This window comes from Cervus elaphus, chromosome 33, assembly GCF_910594005.1.
Source record: "Cervus elaphus chromosome 33, mCerEla1.1, whole genome shotgun sequence".
Classification (NCBI taxonomy): Eukaryota; Metazoa; Chordata; class Mammalia; order Artiodactyla; family Cervidae; genus Cervus; species Cervus elaphus.
The window spans coordinates 42,295,790-42,314,116 of record NC_057847.1 but is presented as its reverse complement, the minus strand read 5'-3'; the positions used below and the strand labels follow the sequence as shown (position 1 = coordinate 42,314,116).

Genomic DNA, 18,327 nt, shown 5'->3' with positions numbered 1-18,327 from the left:
TTTTGATTAAGGTTTTTTATCACCTATTTGTGTTAAGTGAAAGTGAAAGTTGCTCAGTCGTGTCCGACTTTTTGTGACTCTCCGGATAGTCCATGGAATTCTCCGAGCCAGAATACTGGAGTGGGTAGCATTTCCCTTCTCCAGGGGATCTTCCCAACCCAGGGATTGAACCCATGTCTCCTGCATTGCAGGCATATTCTTTACCAGCTGAGCCTCGAGGGAAGCCCAAGAATGCTGGAGTGGGTAGCCTATCCCTTCTCCAGCAGATCCTCCTGACCCAGGAATCCAACCAGGGTCTCCTGCATTGCAGGAGGATTCTTTACCAACTGAGCTATCAGGGAAGCCCTATATGTGTTAAAAACGTCTTCATTTGAATCACAGTGCCTCTGCACTATTTTAGAACATCTGAAACATTTTTAATAAAGTACATTTATTTATATGGTGAAATAGATGTTTTTTTATGAAATGTTTTAGTGTGTGTAATCAACAACCATGATTGTGATTACTTCATAACGGTTATGTTTATAATAAATCTGGTTGAGAGGCTTGATGTATTTTAGTGTAAAGACATATTTTGAGCTCTGTTTGATTTGCAGTTTATTCTGTAACAAAGTAAATGATTTTTTCCTGTCTTAATTACTTAAGTAGACTTTATAACAACATGTACAATGTAAAAAAAAGGCAGTTTGTGCTGCTAGAGAAATGTGAATTGTTTTCCTAACCCAACAACAGAGTCAGCAAAGGGTCAGAAAGCTTGCAAGAAGCACAGGATGAGTGTGGCCTGTTTGCCTAAAGAACATTTTTTTTTTTTTGGTGACTGCTTGATAACATTTGTTCTTCCTCAAGATAGAATTAAAGTTTTTTTAAGTGAGGCATTTCTTAGTTGACACAGAAAGTCGAGATTGTTATTTCATAGTAGACATCCTGTCTGCCTAATTCCTTCAGCTGACTTGTGTCTTTATAAGAGGTGGGCATTTTGGGGAAAACACTTTAGACTTTGTCTTATAAGGGACATTTTATATTATACCTCTCAGGATTACCTTAAATTACATATTTGGTAAACAAAGAGGCAATCATATATTTTTTATGGAAAATCAATGATAGGATTTTACAGTGGTAAACAAAAATCCATTAACGTATCTAAGATGATAGAAATATATATTATTTTTGGTTTTACACTGAATTTAAAATGGAAAACAAGTTCACCTACATGAACTAACTATAGTTCTTTATGATTTTTAATAGCAATTCTATGGGAAGCAGATACAATAGAAATTATCCCATTATAAATTAAGCTATGATCATTTGCATTTAATGAATGTAATGCTATTGTTAGCTGAGATGGGCTTCATTGATTTCTTGTAATTCTACAGTGAACCTTATGAAAATTAGAGAAAAGGGTCAAATTTGTGACTCTGTAGTATTGGTATGCATTTTAGAAATGGCAGAAGGCATAAATACACAACATGGAAGTTGTCTTGGAAACCCTATTTATTTTTTTTTAAAAATCAGGTCTTACATAATAAGTGACAGCTCGAGTGTGAGCATATATCATCCTGTTCCTCTAGGGCTCTCTTCCCTTTCGATATGTTTTTGTTTTAGAGGACTTTGTGAAGTAAATGCTTTAATAGGTTGTGGCATTGCGCTTTAAATTTAAAAAAAAAAAAAAAACAAAAATTACACCAGAAGAATTCATGTGATAATGTTTTGAGTTTAATTTTTATAAACAGAGGTTTCTAACTGGCTCATTTTAAATGGTTGACCTTATTTTCTGTCTCTTTTTGGGAGAGGTGCCATTTGCTTACATTTCTTAAAGTCTGGTTTGAACCTCTGAAACCAGCTCAACCCCTTTTCTGTGCCAACTCCTTCTGTCAAGCTTCCAGGCGCCTGCCCTCCTTTGAACCGGAGGGGTGTTCCGAGGCTAACCTCTTTCTCAGTCATCTGTAGCCATGTGTTGTGTTTGTTCTAAAGTGATATAGTTGACCTAAAGGTGCCCCCGAGACTAGCAGAAATCATTTCCAAAGTACCTTCTGGCAGCTCTGTGGACCAATATAGATATTATAGTGTTTGTCTTCTTTCATTTTCTCCTTTGTTACCTGATCCCTCCCATCTCCCCAGCATGTGGGAGCTTAGTTCCCTGACCAGGGATCAGGGATGGTATCTGTACCCCCTTGCAGTGGAAGCGCAGAATGTTAACCACTGGACCACCAGGAAATCTCTCTTTGGTCTTTCTTAAAATACTCCCCCTTCATTTTCTTTTTCCATCTTTTGGGTTAGACCCTCTGGCAAGGGATTTCCTGGGGAAACTGATTGGAAATGGAACCTGCCCTGCCCTGAAGTACTCTGACTTTTAGATAGGATATGAAAGACAAGGACCAAGCTAGGTTTGGATGCTGTGCTAGGCATGTGAACATTGCCTAAGCTTACTCCTCCGCCATAGCCAAAATTTTGGACATCCAGAGTCTGAGGATTCATTTTATTTCTAAGTTTTCTGTTGACTTTGACATGGTTCTTTTGTTTATCTTGTTTTCCAGGAGAATGCTTTTCTCAATGATTTCAGAAAAATCTTTTTGCTTGTCCTTTGATATCCTGTTCAGTGTGTGTATTTTTAACAACTATAGTTTTTTCATTGTTGTTTTTTGGCGTATGGAAAAAGATATATCTATGCACAAAATAAAGGCAAATCTAGAGAAGAAGGTGAAGACACTTAAATATTCCCTGTTTTTTCAGGATTTTATGCATTCACTTGTTTCCTTTGGGATAGCCTTTTGTGGATAACCCTTGGGTCCATTTTCTATCCAGACTTGGCCTAAATCCTTTTCTAAAATGTTTAAAGCAACCGAAAAAAGAGCAATTCATTTTCAGTTTATAGGCTTGGGCTTGTCTTTGTTTGCAGAGGACAGGTTGATGGGCCCATGATGTTGACTGTGTTGTTCATTTATGTCTGACAGCTTTCAAGAAGGACACTTGAGGGCTGCCTGTTCTGGAAGGATCACAGGCTGCTCTGTGAGATGTATGTATGCAGAAGTGCCTCTCTGCTTGGCTGGGAAGGATCCGTTTGTAGGCAGAGTGTTAATCATTCTCCCCTTTGGAAAGTCAACCTTGGGGAAGGAGGTGCTAGTACATGATGTGCTTTGATTGGTATGCATGTAAGTTCTTTATCAGCTTGTACTTGGTGTACCTAAACCATGCTGTTCTTTCTTATGGGAAAGTATGCACAGCATTTGCTCTCATAACAATTGTAAGAATAAAGGGTCTGCTTTGTTGAAACATGCCTAGTTCAAAGCAGCCCTCCAAATCTTGACTTTTAGAGTTAAAGCTGCTTAGGTGGGAAGGTGCTTTTGTGCTCACTCCCTCTTTTTCCATTTTGCTGTGGACTTGCTGTCAACTTGTGTGATTCTAGACTTGCTGTGTAGGAGTTCCTCTGATGAGGCCTTATTTAGTAAGATGCATGCACCTTTCTCCCTTAAGTTACTGAATTTGTGTGCAGGTAGACCTTGAGGCCTGGCTCTCTGACTTTTGCCATCTGTGGGTGTGACAGAGTGTCATGGCTCAGACAGATGAGGGGGAGGCTTTCCACGCATAGCTACAAGGTGGGGTGGTGGCTGCGCAACTGAAGTGTCAGGAGCTTCTTGCTGCCTTTGGACCTGCATCTGCTTAGGTAAAGGGCTGAGTGAAGTAGTACATGCTACATCTAGGTTACATGCTGGGAGTTTTGTTTTATGTTTTAAATGCCTTGTTTATCTGAGGTTCTCTGTTCAGTGATCAGAAGGGCATGGAATACCTTTATATCTTGTGAGAGAATACGTGTTCCAGGGACCACAGGGCTTGTGGTTGAAATGACTCTTCTGAAAAAACGATCTTTGAGCTATCCTCCCCACTCCCCACCGCCCACACTGATCTCTCTTAAAAGGGATGGAGAGAAGTATTCTTGCATCTGTGCTAGCCTAAGAGTGAAAACCCTAAGATGCCTCAACTTTTCTAAAATTAATGTAGAGCCTGGAGGTTAGGAAGGAAGATAGGAGTTTTTGTAGAAGTGAAGGGACCCAGGACTTCCTCTGTAGAGGAGGAAGACTCTCTTTGGAGAGATTTTTATTTATGCTAAATTAAGAGAGACGCTAAGACTGGGAAACAGAGAGAGGAGTTTGAAGACTCTATTTTGAGAATTTAGGGGCCAGGAAGTATGCTTTAATTCTTCAATAAATTCTCCTGTGAGTAGTTGTTGAGAGGAACCTCAACCTTTTTCATTTGATGGTTATTTCTTGTTTTTAAGTCTCAAGTGTGTGGTCAAGTTATTTAAATGCATGATTTCACTGGCAGAGTAACCTTACCTCTGAACAGGAGGAGGCAGACGTGGTGAGCTCTCAGGGGCTATTTAAGATAATATCTGAGCAGTTGTGTTCATTGTTGAAGTCACTCAACTCTCTATAATGGGAGTCCTATAAGGACAGCCAGGAATTCTGTGCCAGATAAGGTGCAGGGTTAGCTCAAAGCATGGGTCAGCAAACTTTGAGAAGTAGCAAGTCCAGTTTTTGTTTTGCTGGCAGTAAGTACATTTTATTTTGTAGTGGGTATGTCTGTCTGTCAGTTCTAGGCAGAAGATTCCCCACACCGTAGCTTTAGCTCTGAATACTCATAGGACTTTGAGACCCACCTGTCTATCTGTTTGCAGCTTTCTCTCTGTTAGGTGTTGTAATGTTGGGGAAAGTCCCCCATTACCCAGGCTAAAGCCCCTTATGCCATTCAGTCTTTTCCTATTTCCTTCCACAATCAAGCCTTGTCAGATTTCTGCAAAGCATCATTGCCTGCATTTGTACTTTTCAATGTTGTCCTAAACCAGACTTTCATCTTCTCATGTGGGAACTATTACTGCCTCCCTCTTGGTCCCTCAGTCTTCATCATATGCTTCAACACAACAATCTACTTGAACATTCTTCATAAGTCATGAGATGCAGCAGCTTGCTTCTCTCATCTGCAGTCTCAGCTCATGATCAACAGAATATCATAGAAAAATACCTTATTCACATGTACAGCGTCTTCTTATCTCTTGCTGTGAGCTTTTTTTGAAACCTCATTTCCAAATGAACATCATCTCCAGCCAAACCAGATAACATCTTGCATGCCTCCTGAATTTTACTGTGAGGTTCCTCTTTCTCCTCCAGATCTTTCTCAGTCCAGACCTGCTCATACTCACTCCCCTCCAAATCCTTTTTTCTTAAAGATCCTGTTCAAGTATCTTCTCTTCTGAATTAATTGACCATGTATGCCTGTGTTTATTTCTGGGCTCTGTATTCTGTTCTGTTTACCTATGTATTTGTTTTTATGCCAGTACCGTATTGTTTTAATTATAATAGATTTGTAACATAGCTTGAAATCAGAAATTGGGATGCCTTCAGCTTTGTTCTTCTTTCTCAAGATTGCTTTGGCTATTCAGAGTCTTTTGTCTATATCAGAGTATGAATAACACTCAGTGTAGCACAACTAGTTATAGGACAGTAATAAGACAGATTTTGTTATTTAAGTTTTCAAATTGATTATAAGTTCCTTGAGGGCAGTTGATAAACTCACAGATATATTTAGTTCAGTAAGTTTAGTTAGGGTTTTGTTTAGTTGGCCTAGTGTTCTTGCAAGAATTAGAGGGCTGGCATTGATCTGTGCAAATACAGGAGCCAGTCCTGAGTCAACATATATTTGATTTATTCATAGGCTATTAAACTTGGACATCATGCTCTGATAACCCAGCTAATTTAATTTTTGGATGATTTTTCTGCCTCTGGTTTTCTTTTTTACCTCTGGTTTCCTCGCACTTTTAGTTGCAATAGGTGATTTATTGACATTTTTTGTTCCCGGTCTTTGCTAGCTTCCTGGTTGCAGCTTTTATGTAGAAGAAAGTAATCTTTTCCTCTTTGTAATCATTGTGAAAACTTTTTTTTAATAATGGAATGTAAATGCGTACAAGTAGTTCACAGCTTATGGTTTTTAATCTCGTGTTGCATTGCTTTCTTTCAACATTAAAACAGTTTTACCTTATCTGACAGAAGGTTACTAGTAGTATTTTGTCAGTGTCTTCTTCATTGCCTTAGAGAAACTCTAATGTTGAGGCTCTGTACACTTTCGGTGAATGCTTGGGTGAATGCTTCTTGGAGGAATAATAGCAAAATATAGTGTGAGTCTTGGGGAGCAGTTACCTTTTCAGAGCAAAGGCAGGGCAGAACCACCTCGTGATTAAGAACAAAGATTAAGTTGTGGTTTTGTCACTTACTGTGAGTAGCCTAGTACAAATCTCCTATTCCCTTTGAACTGCAAGTGCCTCTTTTATTAAAGTAGGATGTTGTGAGGGTGATATGAGCTGATTTACATAAAGAATGAAAATCATGGTACCTATTACCTAGCAAATAAATCGGTAAATGGCAGCTATTGTCATTATAACATTAATAATGATGACAATGACAGTGATGATTATCATCATCTTAGGAGAGCCAGGTAAAATTGACTGTTTCTATGTTTTTATTTTTGAAGTATCTCTAAGAGTGGCTTAATTCATTATAAATTAAATCTACTAGTTAGATTATCTTATGGATACATTTGATCACAATAGAAATAGTAATATTACTTCAGCATAGTTATTTTATGAAAATATTGGGGAAAAAACTTTTTATTATAGCCAATTATCACTGATTCTGCAAAATAATATGTTAAGCAGTTTTCCTGTAGTATTTGTGGCTCATTGAGAAAATCCATGAAGATAATCCTCTTTAGCAAGTTTTGGTTTCAGGAAAATCAAATTGAAGCAATAGAATAAGGTGAGCAGGGAATGTGAGGACCTACACAATTAGAAAAGCTAACTTAAAAGACTTAACTGGTTGAATGACCACTTCTGCTGAGACCCTTGATGACTGTGTTGTATAACGTCCCTTAGTTGGCTGTTTTGATGTGTGGTGTCCTTTGTGAGGTCATCAATGACATTATCAAGAAGACAGAAGCAGTGATGCTGAGCTAAAGTCAACCGCCTGTCAAACTCTTATCCAGGCGACTGCCAGGCTGCTATCTGTATGGGATGGGCACTGGCATTTTTCAGGTAAATAGAACCAGTTCTCTATTCTGTGTTTCTAATTGTTCAGTTCAGTTCAGTCTTTGCGACCCCACAAACCGCAGCATGCCAGGCCTCCCTGTCCATCACCAACTCCCGGAGTCCATCAAAACTCATGTCCATTGACTCAGTGATGCCATCCAACCATCTCATCCTCTGTTGTCCCTTTCTCCTCCTGCCCTCAATCTTTCCCAGCATCAGGGTCTTTTCAGATGAGTCAGTTCTTCGCATCAGGTGGCCAAAGTATTGGAGTTTCAGCTTCAGCATCAGTCCTTCCAGTGAACACCCAGGACTGATCTCCTTTAGGATGGACTGGTTGGATTTCCTTGCTGTCCAAGGGACTCTCAAGAATCTTCTCCAACACCACAGTTCAAAAGCATCAATTCTTCGATGCTCAGCCTTCTTTATAGTTCAACTCTCACATCCATACATGACCACTGGAAAAACCATAGCCTTGATTAGACGGACCTTTGTTGACAAAGTCATGTCTCTGCTTTTTAATATGCTACCTAGGTTGGTCATAACTTTCCTTCCAAGGAGTAAGCGTCTTTTAATTTCATAGCTGCAGTCACCATCTGCAGTGATTTTGGAGCCCCGAAAAATAAAAGTCAGCCACTGTTTCCACTGTTTGCCCATCTATTTGCCATGAAGTGATGGGACCAGATGCCATGATCTTAGCTTTCTGAATGTTGAGCTTTAAGCCAGCTTTTTCACTCTCCTCTTACACTTTCATCAAGAGGGTCTTTAGTTCTTCTTCACTTTCTGCCATCAGGGTGGTTTCATATCTGCATATCTGAGGTTTGCTGCATATTCTCCCAGCAATCTTGATTCCAGCTTGTGCTTCTTCCAGCCCAGCGTTTCTCATGATGTACTCTGCATATAAGTTAAATAAGCAGGGTGACAATATACAGCCTTGACTTACTCCTTTTCCTATTTGGAACCAGTCTGTTGTTCCATATCCAGTTCTAACTGTTGCTTCCTGACCAACATACAGGTTTCTCAAGAAGCAGGTCAGGTGGTCTGGTATGCCCATCTCTTGAAGAATTTTCCACAGTTTATTGTGATCCACACAGTCAGAGGCTTTGGCATAGTCAATAAAGCAGAAGTAGATGTTTTTCTGGAACTCTCTTGCTTTTTCGATGATCCAGCAGATGTTGGCAATTTGATCTATGGTTCCTCTGCCTTTTCTAAATCCGGCTTGAGCATCTGGAAGTTCACGGTTCACATATTGCTGAAGCCTGGCTTGGAGAATTTTGAGCAGTACTTTACTAGCGTGTGAGATAAGTGCAATTGTGCGGTAGTTTGAGCATTCTTTGGCATTGCCTTTCTTTGGGATTGGAATGAAAACTGACCTTTTCCAGTCCTGTGACCACTGCTGAGTTTTCCAAATTTGCTGGCATATTGAGTGTAGCACTTTCACAGCATCATCTTTCAGGATTTGAAAAAGGTCAACTGGAATTCCATCACCTCCACTAACTTTATTCATAGTGATAGGGAGGTCCAATTAGTCCAATTAGGGGATAGCATGCTATCTCTGGGCTGCTAGGGTTTCATTGTGCGATCGATTGGCACCCATTTGAGTATTTATAGTCATACTAGAAATGGTGATGCTGAGCTGTGACAAACGGGTGCTTTCCAAATTGGCCAAGTTGTGGTTTTCACTATCAGAAAATCGTGGACATTAGGTTTTGCTTAGGGCTGGCTGAATGTTGAATGGAAGCCCCAGGCAGTATACAGCAACTCTTTTGCATAACTTGGGAGAGAGGGGACAGTTGATGCAGAGAAGGGGTGGAAAAGAAAAGACCTCCAGCTGCAGAGAACATATGCTTGTAAAATATTTTTCTGGTGAGAATTTTAAAAATAAAGATGAGTCTTAGAATTTAGGAGTTTGTCAGGAAAAAAAATGAAGATTAGAGAAAAAATAAAATTTTAAGAAATGCCAACTTTTATTTCCATATATAATTTATAGTATTCCAAATTGAATTTTACTGTAGAGTCATCGTTAGCAACTCTACTGAAATTCTTTGATTTAAGATAGTTATGCTAATATTCTATTCATTCAACATGAACTCAAACATTTTAGCTGTATCATAATTTACGTTGAGACAGTGTACGCTTTTTACTATCCTAGGTTAAAACTGGCCTCACATTAAATACTTTGAGTCATGAGATCTGTGGAGTAGAAGGTGTGAGTCTAGATAGGTCAGAACTTCACCCATCAGGCAGTAGGGTGGAGGCTTCGCTGTAAGATTTGGATGTGCTAGCCGCTGCTGTAAGTGGAAGACTTAGGCGGGTCAAATTGCCCAATATTAACTCTAAGTTAGAATTGTTTTTAATTGATCACACAGTGTTATCTTTTTTGTTTGTTTAGCACAATAAAAGGGAATAGGCTTTTCAGTGGAATTTTCATTTTTATGGTTTTTTTTGGTTTCTGGAAAATGTTAGACTGTATAAGGCCTTGAACAAAAAAGAAAATCAAGCAGTTCCATCAGTCCAAATGAGCAGAAAGAAAGTCGATAGCTAACACAGTGCAAGACTTTATTTAGAAATATACAGTGAGCATGAAGGAGTGCTGGATCTAGAGGGTTTCCCCTTGAAACTCTGACTAGAAGAAACCTTTTTCATTCTTTTAAAAGTTCCCTTAATGAAAGAAATTAGAGCACTGTTGGATCTGTCATTTTGTAGAAGGGTCAAAGCATGGGTTTCCTTTCCTTTTTAATCTGTAAAGTGCAGACTCTTCCAGGGATAGAAATGTAAGTGTGTTGGCTTTCAGTTTTAGTGAGAAGTTTATTTGGAAGGGGAAAACTCAGGAAGAGAGTTGCACCAGGGTGGAATTAAACACTTGCCAAAGAATGCGGAGCAGGCATGAGGTTCATTGTGATGTTGAATGACAGAAGACTTCGACTAGTTCTTCTTTGTGGAGGGGATTAGTGGTTGAACAAATTTGCAAGTACAGCTTGCAATTTTGTCAGACACACAATGACATTTCTTTTCACAAGCTCTCTTGACTTTATACTATTTAAATATCCTCAGTTGTCTCTGAATTTTCCTCTTTGTAATTCCTGTTGGACAGTAACTTTTATGTTGTCAGTTTCCTAGGGTTTTTTGTGTGTTGTTTTTGAATTGTGGTATACAAATTGGTATGTTAATAAATTCCTTATGGTTTGTTTTTCTTTCTAGTTTAAAATAATTTCATAATCTAAACAATTTTTTTATGATTGGATTATTATGTGATAAAAATCTCAACTTTTTTGTTTCCTTTCCTTTTTTTTTTTTTTTTTGCCTTTTAGGCTAAGAAATGGCATTTCAGAAGGCAGTGAAAGGGACTATTCTTGTTGGAGGAGGTGCTCTTGCCACTGTTCTAGGCCTCTCTCATTTTGCTCATTACAAAAGGAAGCAAGTAAGTAATTATCCATGTATTGATTATAATATGAAACTCAAGTCTTTTAAAGTACTGTATATGAAACGAGTGTAGGCTAATGGTATTGTTTAGAAATTACTATCTCAGCTTGATCTGAAAGACACTAATTTAGAATATTGCCTTAATGATCATTGAGAACTATGTGTATCTCATTTTTTAAAAAGTAAATTTCTTTATCAGAAAGCATTATATTACTTAACCTCTGTTTTGGCTCTTTGGTTTTAAAAGACTGCTTCATTTCCGAGTGCCATGGTTTATTCACTTAGACTTTCTTTGTCTAATTCATCCAAATGTCTGGATACCTTCTATGTTCCTGCCAAGAGTTTCTTATTAGCCGGCAGACAGCTGAGAAAGGAAATGGGAAAAGAAAGAGCCTATACAAAAGACCCAAATCAAAATTTTGGGTTTATTTCTGAAAGGTTTAGTTGCTTATGTAGCATTATTACTTATATTGGGTAAAATTTTTAGTGGGAGAAAGCTATGAAAATGGAATTGGCATGAAGTTTTCAAATAATTCAGAGTGTTGGTTTCTTTTATTTTTTTCCCCCTTTGCACTACAGCTGTGCCTTCCCATAGTTCAAGTTGATGCCAGGAAATAACTTTTGGTTTTGTTCTTTCGAGATTGAAATACTAACTCAGTAATTAGTTTTAATCTCCCGTCCCCTCTTCCCAACGTCATTAGGACTTTTTGTGATACCAGCTGGTTGGTTCATTCCAGATTCAAAGACGAAGGTGAAGGAATTTGGGACACTGTTTGCAGTTGGGCTATGAACTACTCACATCCTCCATTTTTGTGAGAACCTTTCAGCCCTGCCTGGGGTTGTCTTGTTCTTGCTTCTGTTCCTTTGTGCTCCAGGGTGGTAGAGCCAGCCACGTTGCTTGGAGTCCCATGTCCTGAAAGGGAACTGCCATGTAAAAAACACATATTAGGAAGAACCAACTTGCTGGCTTGTATATTTTAAAAAAAAAAAAAGCTAAGTTTTAGTGCTGCCTCCAAAAGATGGACAGTATCAGATATAGGTTGTGCTGTTTCTTTCCATTCTTAACTGTGAGCACATTACTCTTTTTTTTTTTCCCTTTGAACTTTTTATTTTGTATTGGGGCATAGCTGATTAACAGTGTTGTGATAGTTTGAGGTGAACAGGGAAGGGACTCAGCCATCCATATACATGTATCCATTCTCCCTTGAACCCCGCTCCCATCCAGGCTGGCACGTAACACCGCGCAGAGTTCCCTGGGAACGTATCACTCTCAAGGTTTCCCTAAGTATACATGTGGCAGGTATTACTGACTTTCTGTTGAAGCTCATTCTCACTCCTGAACACACTTGATGTACTATTCCTTTTAAAATGTTTCCTTGGTTCCTTAAAAATAAGTGTGAAAGATGATGTTGTTTCTGCTGAGGCTATTTTAGAAGTGCAGTTCTGTTTGGGACATGGACTTTAACAGATTAGATTTCGTCTGCCATCTTTACCAGTACACTCTGAAACGATACAGGAAAATGCCAGTGCCAAAGGTCCCGATATCTAATATGATGAGTTGTTGCTAAATTTGTACATGGTTCATGTCTCTTAACCATAGTAAGCATGTTCTATTTCAGAATGTATAACTTAACTTTGTACCCAGGGAATACTGTTTCAGAAATATATTTTGTTGTTGTTTGATTTCTCTTTTATTTCTCAATAGAATAAGCAGTTGATACTGCCTCCAGTCCATCAAATTAGGGGTTAATTTTAGTCAGGAAAATCAAGTCTAGCAAGGGTCTGTTGATTCCCAGACATTTTGTCATTTTCTCCTTCCTAAGTTAGACATCCTGACCACCCTAATAGGCAGATGAAACAGATACCAGCAGTTTTGAGTCATCTACAATTTTAATCTGACAAGTTCTTTTGAGAAGAATCACCATAGGCAGATTCTGTCAATGACTTGCAGGAGACACCCGCCCAAGTGCATGTGTTCTTTTGTGGTGATTCCTGTCCCTTAAAGCCACTGCCATGAGCGTGTTTTTGGTAGCAGGTTTGGATGTGGCCATAGGGATTGGCAGAAAAAGAGAAAGGGCTATGAGTGGAGGGAAGACCAGCTCAGTTGAGCCATTGACATAAAATGACCACAGGCTTTAGCTGTCCTCTTTCAGAGAGTATCTGCCAATCAGAGCCATTCTAAGGAAAGAAAATTTCCTGACTTCAGTAGTCAAGAAAAAGCTGTCCCTTGATGCCCCTTATTTAGCTACATTTTATAGAAGCTGTTGCCTTAAATGTGACTAGGTATGCTCTTATTTTTCTAGAGAGCAATGCTTAAAAGTATTGGCTTGTGTTTTTTATGTGTCCCCCCCCCCATTTTTATGAGATGATGCCAACCAATAAACTGTCCTCCTTTAATGATGAGTTAGTGTTGAAAGCCCAAGATACTGATGGCTGAGAAAGCAGTCGGTTGACTTTTAAGTTCAGGCACATTTTGCTGGCAATCCTGCACTTGAAGCACTGCTTCCACTGGCCCCTAGCTGGGGCTCATTTGATATTCCTGGTACAAAACTTCCTTCCTAAAATACAGACAGAGGTTGTATTCTAAATACAAGCGGGCTGATTCTAAAAGGTGGTCAACTGTTTCAGCACCTTTGGTGATGGATGCTTTTGTGTTTTGGTGCCAGGTCAGCTCACAAAACTCTTTGAAGTTAGCTTCTATTTGCAAGGAAAAGAATAGAAGGAGAACTATTATATATACCTTTTTTTGATTAATTAAATGGAAAACAGTAAAATTCACTAAAATGTGATTCACTTCCCTTTTACTCAGTTGCTTGAATAAAAGCTGCTGTAGGTGAGGAAATAGAGATATTTGTGAAGACTGGCATTTTTGGGGGCAGGTTGGAGGTTATAGGTGATAGTAAGGATTTTTTTGTTCCACCCTACTTTGTGTGTGACTTTTCTTCATGCAAGCATATTATTAATACTTATGTTTTTCAGTAGTGAATAGTCTCCATTGTTGACTCAATTCAAGAGAATTTTTTTCTTCTTTTGAGATAAATAAGGTCACATTTGGAAAAGGTGGAGATCATGGCCTAGGGAGAGAGCTGTGGTTGTTGTTGTTATTATATTTTGGAGCTGGCACACTAAATCTTCAATGCCAGTGAGAGAGCTGATGGGGGAAGAGAAGATGAATGGAATGTTGGCCTCTTTTGACTGTGTCCACCTGCAGGGAAGGAGGTTTGTGGCCACAAATGGCATTCATACTCCAGGCTGCTTCCAGGGGTGCATGGAGGATTTTCTTCTTTTTTTAAAAAGATTGGCTGTTAGAGCAGTGATTTATTTATTTTTTGTTTGCACTGGGTAATCGCTGCTGCACGAGAGCTTTTCTCTAGTTGCCGTGAGCCGGGGGCTCCTTTTGTTTCAGAGCACGGGCTCTAGGGTGCACGGGCTTCAGAGGCTGAGGCATGTGGACTCAGTTGCTCCTCAGCACTTGGTATCTTCCCGGACCAGAGACTGAACCCATGTCCCCTGCACTGGCAGGCAGATTCCTGTCCGCTGTACCACCAGGGAAGTCTGTAGGAGTTTTGTTGAGTGGTCTTAGAGAGGCTTACTCATTCCATTTCCCCTCTCATTTCCTCACCCACATGTAGGTTACCAAGTTTCCACAAACCTTCTTGATGTTTCTGTCTCCCCAGACTAGCCATATACAAGGAACAGGAGGCTGAGTATTGGCCTATAAACACCCCCAGCACTGTCTTAAATCCCACCGGCATGTAGCAAGCAAACACCCCTGCACTGATGTGCAGATTTTCCAGAGCAAGGTATTTATCATTCGTTGTTTAGTATAGGGGGCTTCCCTGGTGGCTCAGCAGGTAAGGAATCTGCCTGCAATCCAGGAGACCCAGGTTCAGTCCCTGGGGGGAAAGTCATGGCAACCCACTCCAGTATTCTTGCCTGGAGAATTCCATGGACACAGGAGCCTGGTGGGCTACAGTCCATGGGGTTGCAAAGAGTTGGACATGACTGAGGGAGTTTAGTATGGGTCTGTTTAATAATAAACTTTACTTGGAAGGGACCTGGAAGCCATCCAGCCTTCTTCTCGGGAGAGTTTGCTCTTCTAGGGTTTCCTTGCTGTCTAGTGAAAGGTGAGTGTCAGTTCAGGGGACAGCTTCCTTTTCTAATTCCAAGCTGGAGGGAGAATGGACTTTATGAGCTTTAATGAGAATGGACTTTAAGTTAGGAGCTTAAGAGGTGGTAACTAAGAGGTAGCTTAAGAAGCAGTGTGGGGAGCCTTACAGTCAGGGCTGCAGGCGGGTTCCTCAGGCGATGGGAAGAATGGGGACAAAACTAGGGTAGGAATGCAGAGTTTTCACGGAGGGCTGCCTCGGACTTTTATCTTTGCAGTAGAGACTGAGGGTCTTTTTCTGGAAAATTAAAAAATATTTAAACTCCACGTTTCTTTTATACCCTCTAGGGCCTAGCTGGAAACTGGTGTGACAGCGTGGGCTTCTTTTTCACCCAGCGGTGTGGCTGATGTAACAAAGACCTATTTCGGTCTGAGGGTGGCCTCTCACGCACGCCGCGCTCGGGTGTTCCTTCCATTACCCTTTCTGGACGTGTGAGGGCTTCCTGAGCCAGCTCTGAGGTGAAGCCTGAGAACCGCAGACGGCTTTCTCAAAGCCCGGATGTGAACTTTTTTTCTGCACCACGCATAGGCAGGGAGTCTCTTTTCAGTGTGAGGAGTGATATTAGAATCCAGGAAATGAGAAATTCTCATTGATCATCAGCAAGAGATTCATCAGCAACAGAAAGGACAGGAACACAGTCTTGGGAACGTTTTTGCAGGCTGTCTGAGTCTGACTGCCAGCTCTGCTCCTGAAGAACTGAGTGACGATGGGCAATTTTCTTAAATTCTCTGGGCCAACCACCCCCCACCCCCACCTCCACTATCTACAAGATGGGAGAAAACAGCAGTACTTTCCTCATAGGACTGTTGAAGACCATTAAAGCATGGGAGAATTCCTGAAATATAGTAAACTTGCCAAAAGTTTTAGCTGTTCCCAGGTGATTTGATTATGAAGTGTGGTTGTAGTTAGCAGGGAAGTTGCTCTCATCACTGGAGACCCTTGGGTTCAGGGACATCATGTTAAGACTTTGAGGTTTAGTAGCAAGTGGCATGACCTTCATCTGAGCTTGTAGAATGGGTGAAAACAATCACACAAACACCCTTCTGTTTTCTCTCTTCCCTGATTCCTAATCTGAATATGAGCCAATATCAAGGTAGACAACCCCAATTATTGGCTTAAACTCTCTTCCTATTATAAGTAATAAATTCCGTGACGGTCCCATCGTTTTTGTTGTTTTTTTTTTTTTTGTATGTATGTAAGCTTATGTCAGTTACAGCAGACTTGATTTATATGGTGATATGTTCCTAAAAAGTTACACAAAGGTAATATTTTTGATAAATTAATGAATATAAAATACAAGACTATTTGTTATTCTATGGTGAAAAATTTTTAAAGCTCTGTTTTTTTGGTAAGGGGAGAATCAGGTTTTTTTGGGATAAATCAGAATTTAGCTAGAAGGGAGCGCAATTGGACTTATGTTTTCCCAAAGCTAATGATGTAGTGTGTGCGTGTATGCTAAGTCGCTTCAGTCGTGTCTGACTCTTTGCGACCCCGTGGACTGTAGCCCGCCAGGCTTCTCTGTCCATGGGATTCTCCAGGCAAGAATACCAGAGTGGGATGTCATGCCCTCCTCCAAGGCATCTTCCTGATCCAGGGATCGAACCTGAGTCTCTTGTCTCCTGCATTGGCAGGTGGGTTCTTTACCACTAGCACCACCTGGGAAGCCCAGTGATGTAGTATGACAACATGTTTAATGACAGGATCTTCATGCTTTGCAAAATAACCTCTCACTTTATAAGAAATAGCAATTTCTTTAAATACTTTAAGTGAATTGCTAAAGGCTATAGTTTACTTTGTTATGTGTGGTAATTAAGGGAACATGATAAAAATGATAGTGGTGATGTTAGTGAGCTGATAGTGTTAGGTGAGTTGAATTACAGGTAAACCTGTACTACCTTTGTAAGGAAAAATGCTTATGCTAATGATAGGCAGAGCAATGTATCAATAGTTAATGTATCAATAGTTAAAATCCATATGAATTTTGAGAAAACTATTTTAATCTTAGTCTCTCCCTCTCAATACATTACTTGTAAGAGATTCTATAGACCAATCTTTTGATTCTTAGTACCAATGATTCAGAATTCAAAAGGTAAGATTGGGGCAACAGTAGAAAATGGAAAGATTATATCCAGTCGAAGTATGATCTACTTTGGGGTTTATCTTAATAGATTCCCCAAATGAAATGATACTTAATTCCCTGAATGTGTCTTTATACAAGTATGGTTGGGTTTTGATGAGTGTGTTATTATGCACAGGTTATGAAAGTTTCCAAAAGTCTAGTTTCTTTATAAGGTAAGGATAATGTCTCTTTACTCTCATGCCAAGCACTAACCAACTCAAAAATATACAAGCCAGTCTTCACAGGACCTAACATGTTAGCAGGTCTTTAGTATCCACTATACTTCTTTCTTTTCTCCCATATAGGATATAAAAGTTTTGAAATAGACAGACCTAGCCTTGTTAGGAATAATAAGAAAGATACAACACCAGGTTTCTTCAAATAGCTGAGTTTTTGATTGGCATAATGATGCTTATATTCACTGCTGGCCAGAGAAACTGGTAGAGGTTAGAGAAACTTGAAGTTAAGATGAATGTCAGTCAAGAAGAAATCAAAATTATAAGCACAGTCAAAGTCATAAGCACACCAAATACTAGTAAGGATGTGGAGCAAAAAGAACTCTCATTTATTGTTGGTGGGAATGCAAAATGACACAGCCACTTTGTAACACCACAGTTGGGTGGTTTCTTACAAAAGTAAACGTATTCTCACCATATGATACAGTAGTCACACTCATTGATATTTACCTAAAGAAGCTGAAAACTTATGTCCACAGAAAAACCTGTGCACAGATTCTTAATTGCCAAAACTTAGACACAGTTAAAATGGCCAACAGTAGGTGAATGAATAAATGAACCGTGGTCCATCCAGACAGTGAAACATTATTCAGCACTAAAAAAGAGATGAGCTATCAAGCCATGAAAAGACATGGAGGGACCTTAATGCATATTACTCAGTGAAAGAAGCCAATCTGAAAGGGCTGCATACTGTATGACTCCAACTATATGACATTCCAGAAAAGGGGAAACTGTGGAGATAGTAAAAAGATCAGTGGTTGCCGTGGATGTGTGCAGGGAGGTGAGTAGGCTGATCACAGAAGATTTTTAGAGCAATGATGGATACATGTCATAATATATTCTCCAAAACCATAGAATGTTTAACACCAGGAGTGAACCCTTAAGTAAACTGCTAACTTTGGGTGATTATGCTGTATCACTGCAGGTTTATCTTGGGTAAAAATTGTGCCACTCCGGTGACTGATGTTGATCATGCGGGAGGCTCTACCTATGTGAGGGCAGGAGGTATATAGGAAATCTCTGGAATGTTCCTCAATTTTTCTATAAAACTAAAAGTACTCTAATTTTTTAAAAATTATACTTAAAATCATAAGCATACCATCTAGGACATGATGTCAATTGAGAAAATGTCAGTTGCAAAGATTCTACTTAAGCGTCACTTTTCAATAGTATCTTTGGTTGAATATAACTATCTTTTGCACGTGCTTAGTATCTTTAAGAATTTAACCTCAGTTGTAAACATACTTCTGTCTTCTAAGCTAAAGAGTATGTGGATTTGAAATCAGTTGAAATCTTCCTGAGCACTGATAT

The 18,327-nt window shown here is 39.5% G+C and overlaps 1 protein-coding gene across 5 annotated transcripts in view; it reads left to right on the top strand.

The window, feature by feature from the left end:
- The window catches only part of GPD2 (glycerol-3-phosphate dehydrogenase 2), a 224,478-nt gene that overhangs the window by 105,234 nt on the left and 100,917 nt on the right, over window positions 1-18,327 (top strand). For all 5 annotated transcript variants that reach the window (XM_043894645.1, XM_043894644.1, XM_043894647.1 and 2 more), the window contains one exon: window positions 10,381-10,490. In XM_043894645.1, the coding sequence (XP_043750580.1) occupies window positions 10,389-10,490 (102 nt within the window). In that variant the 5' untranslated portion in view covers window positions 10,381-10,388. The remainder of the gene's footprint in view (window positions 1-10,380; window positions 10,491-18,327) is intronic.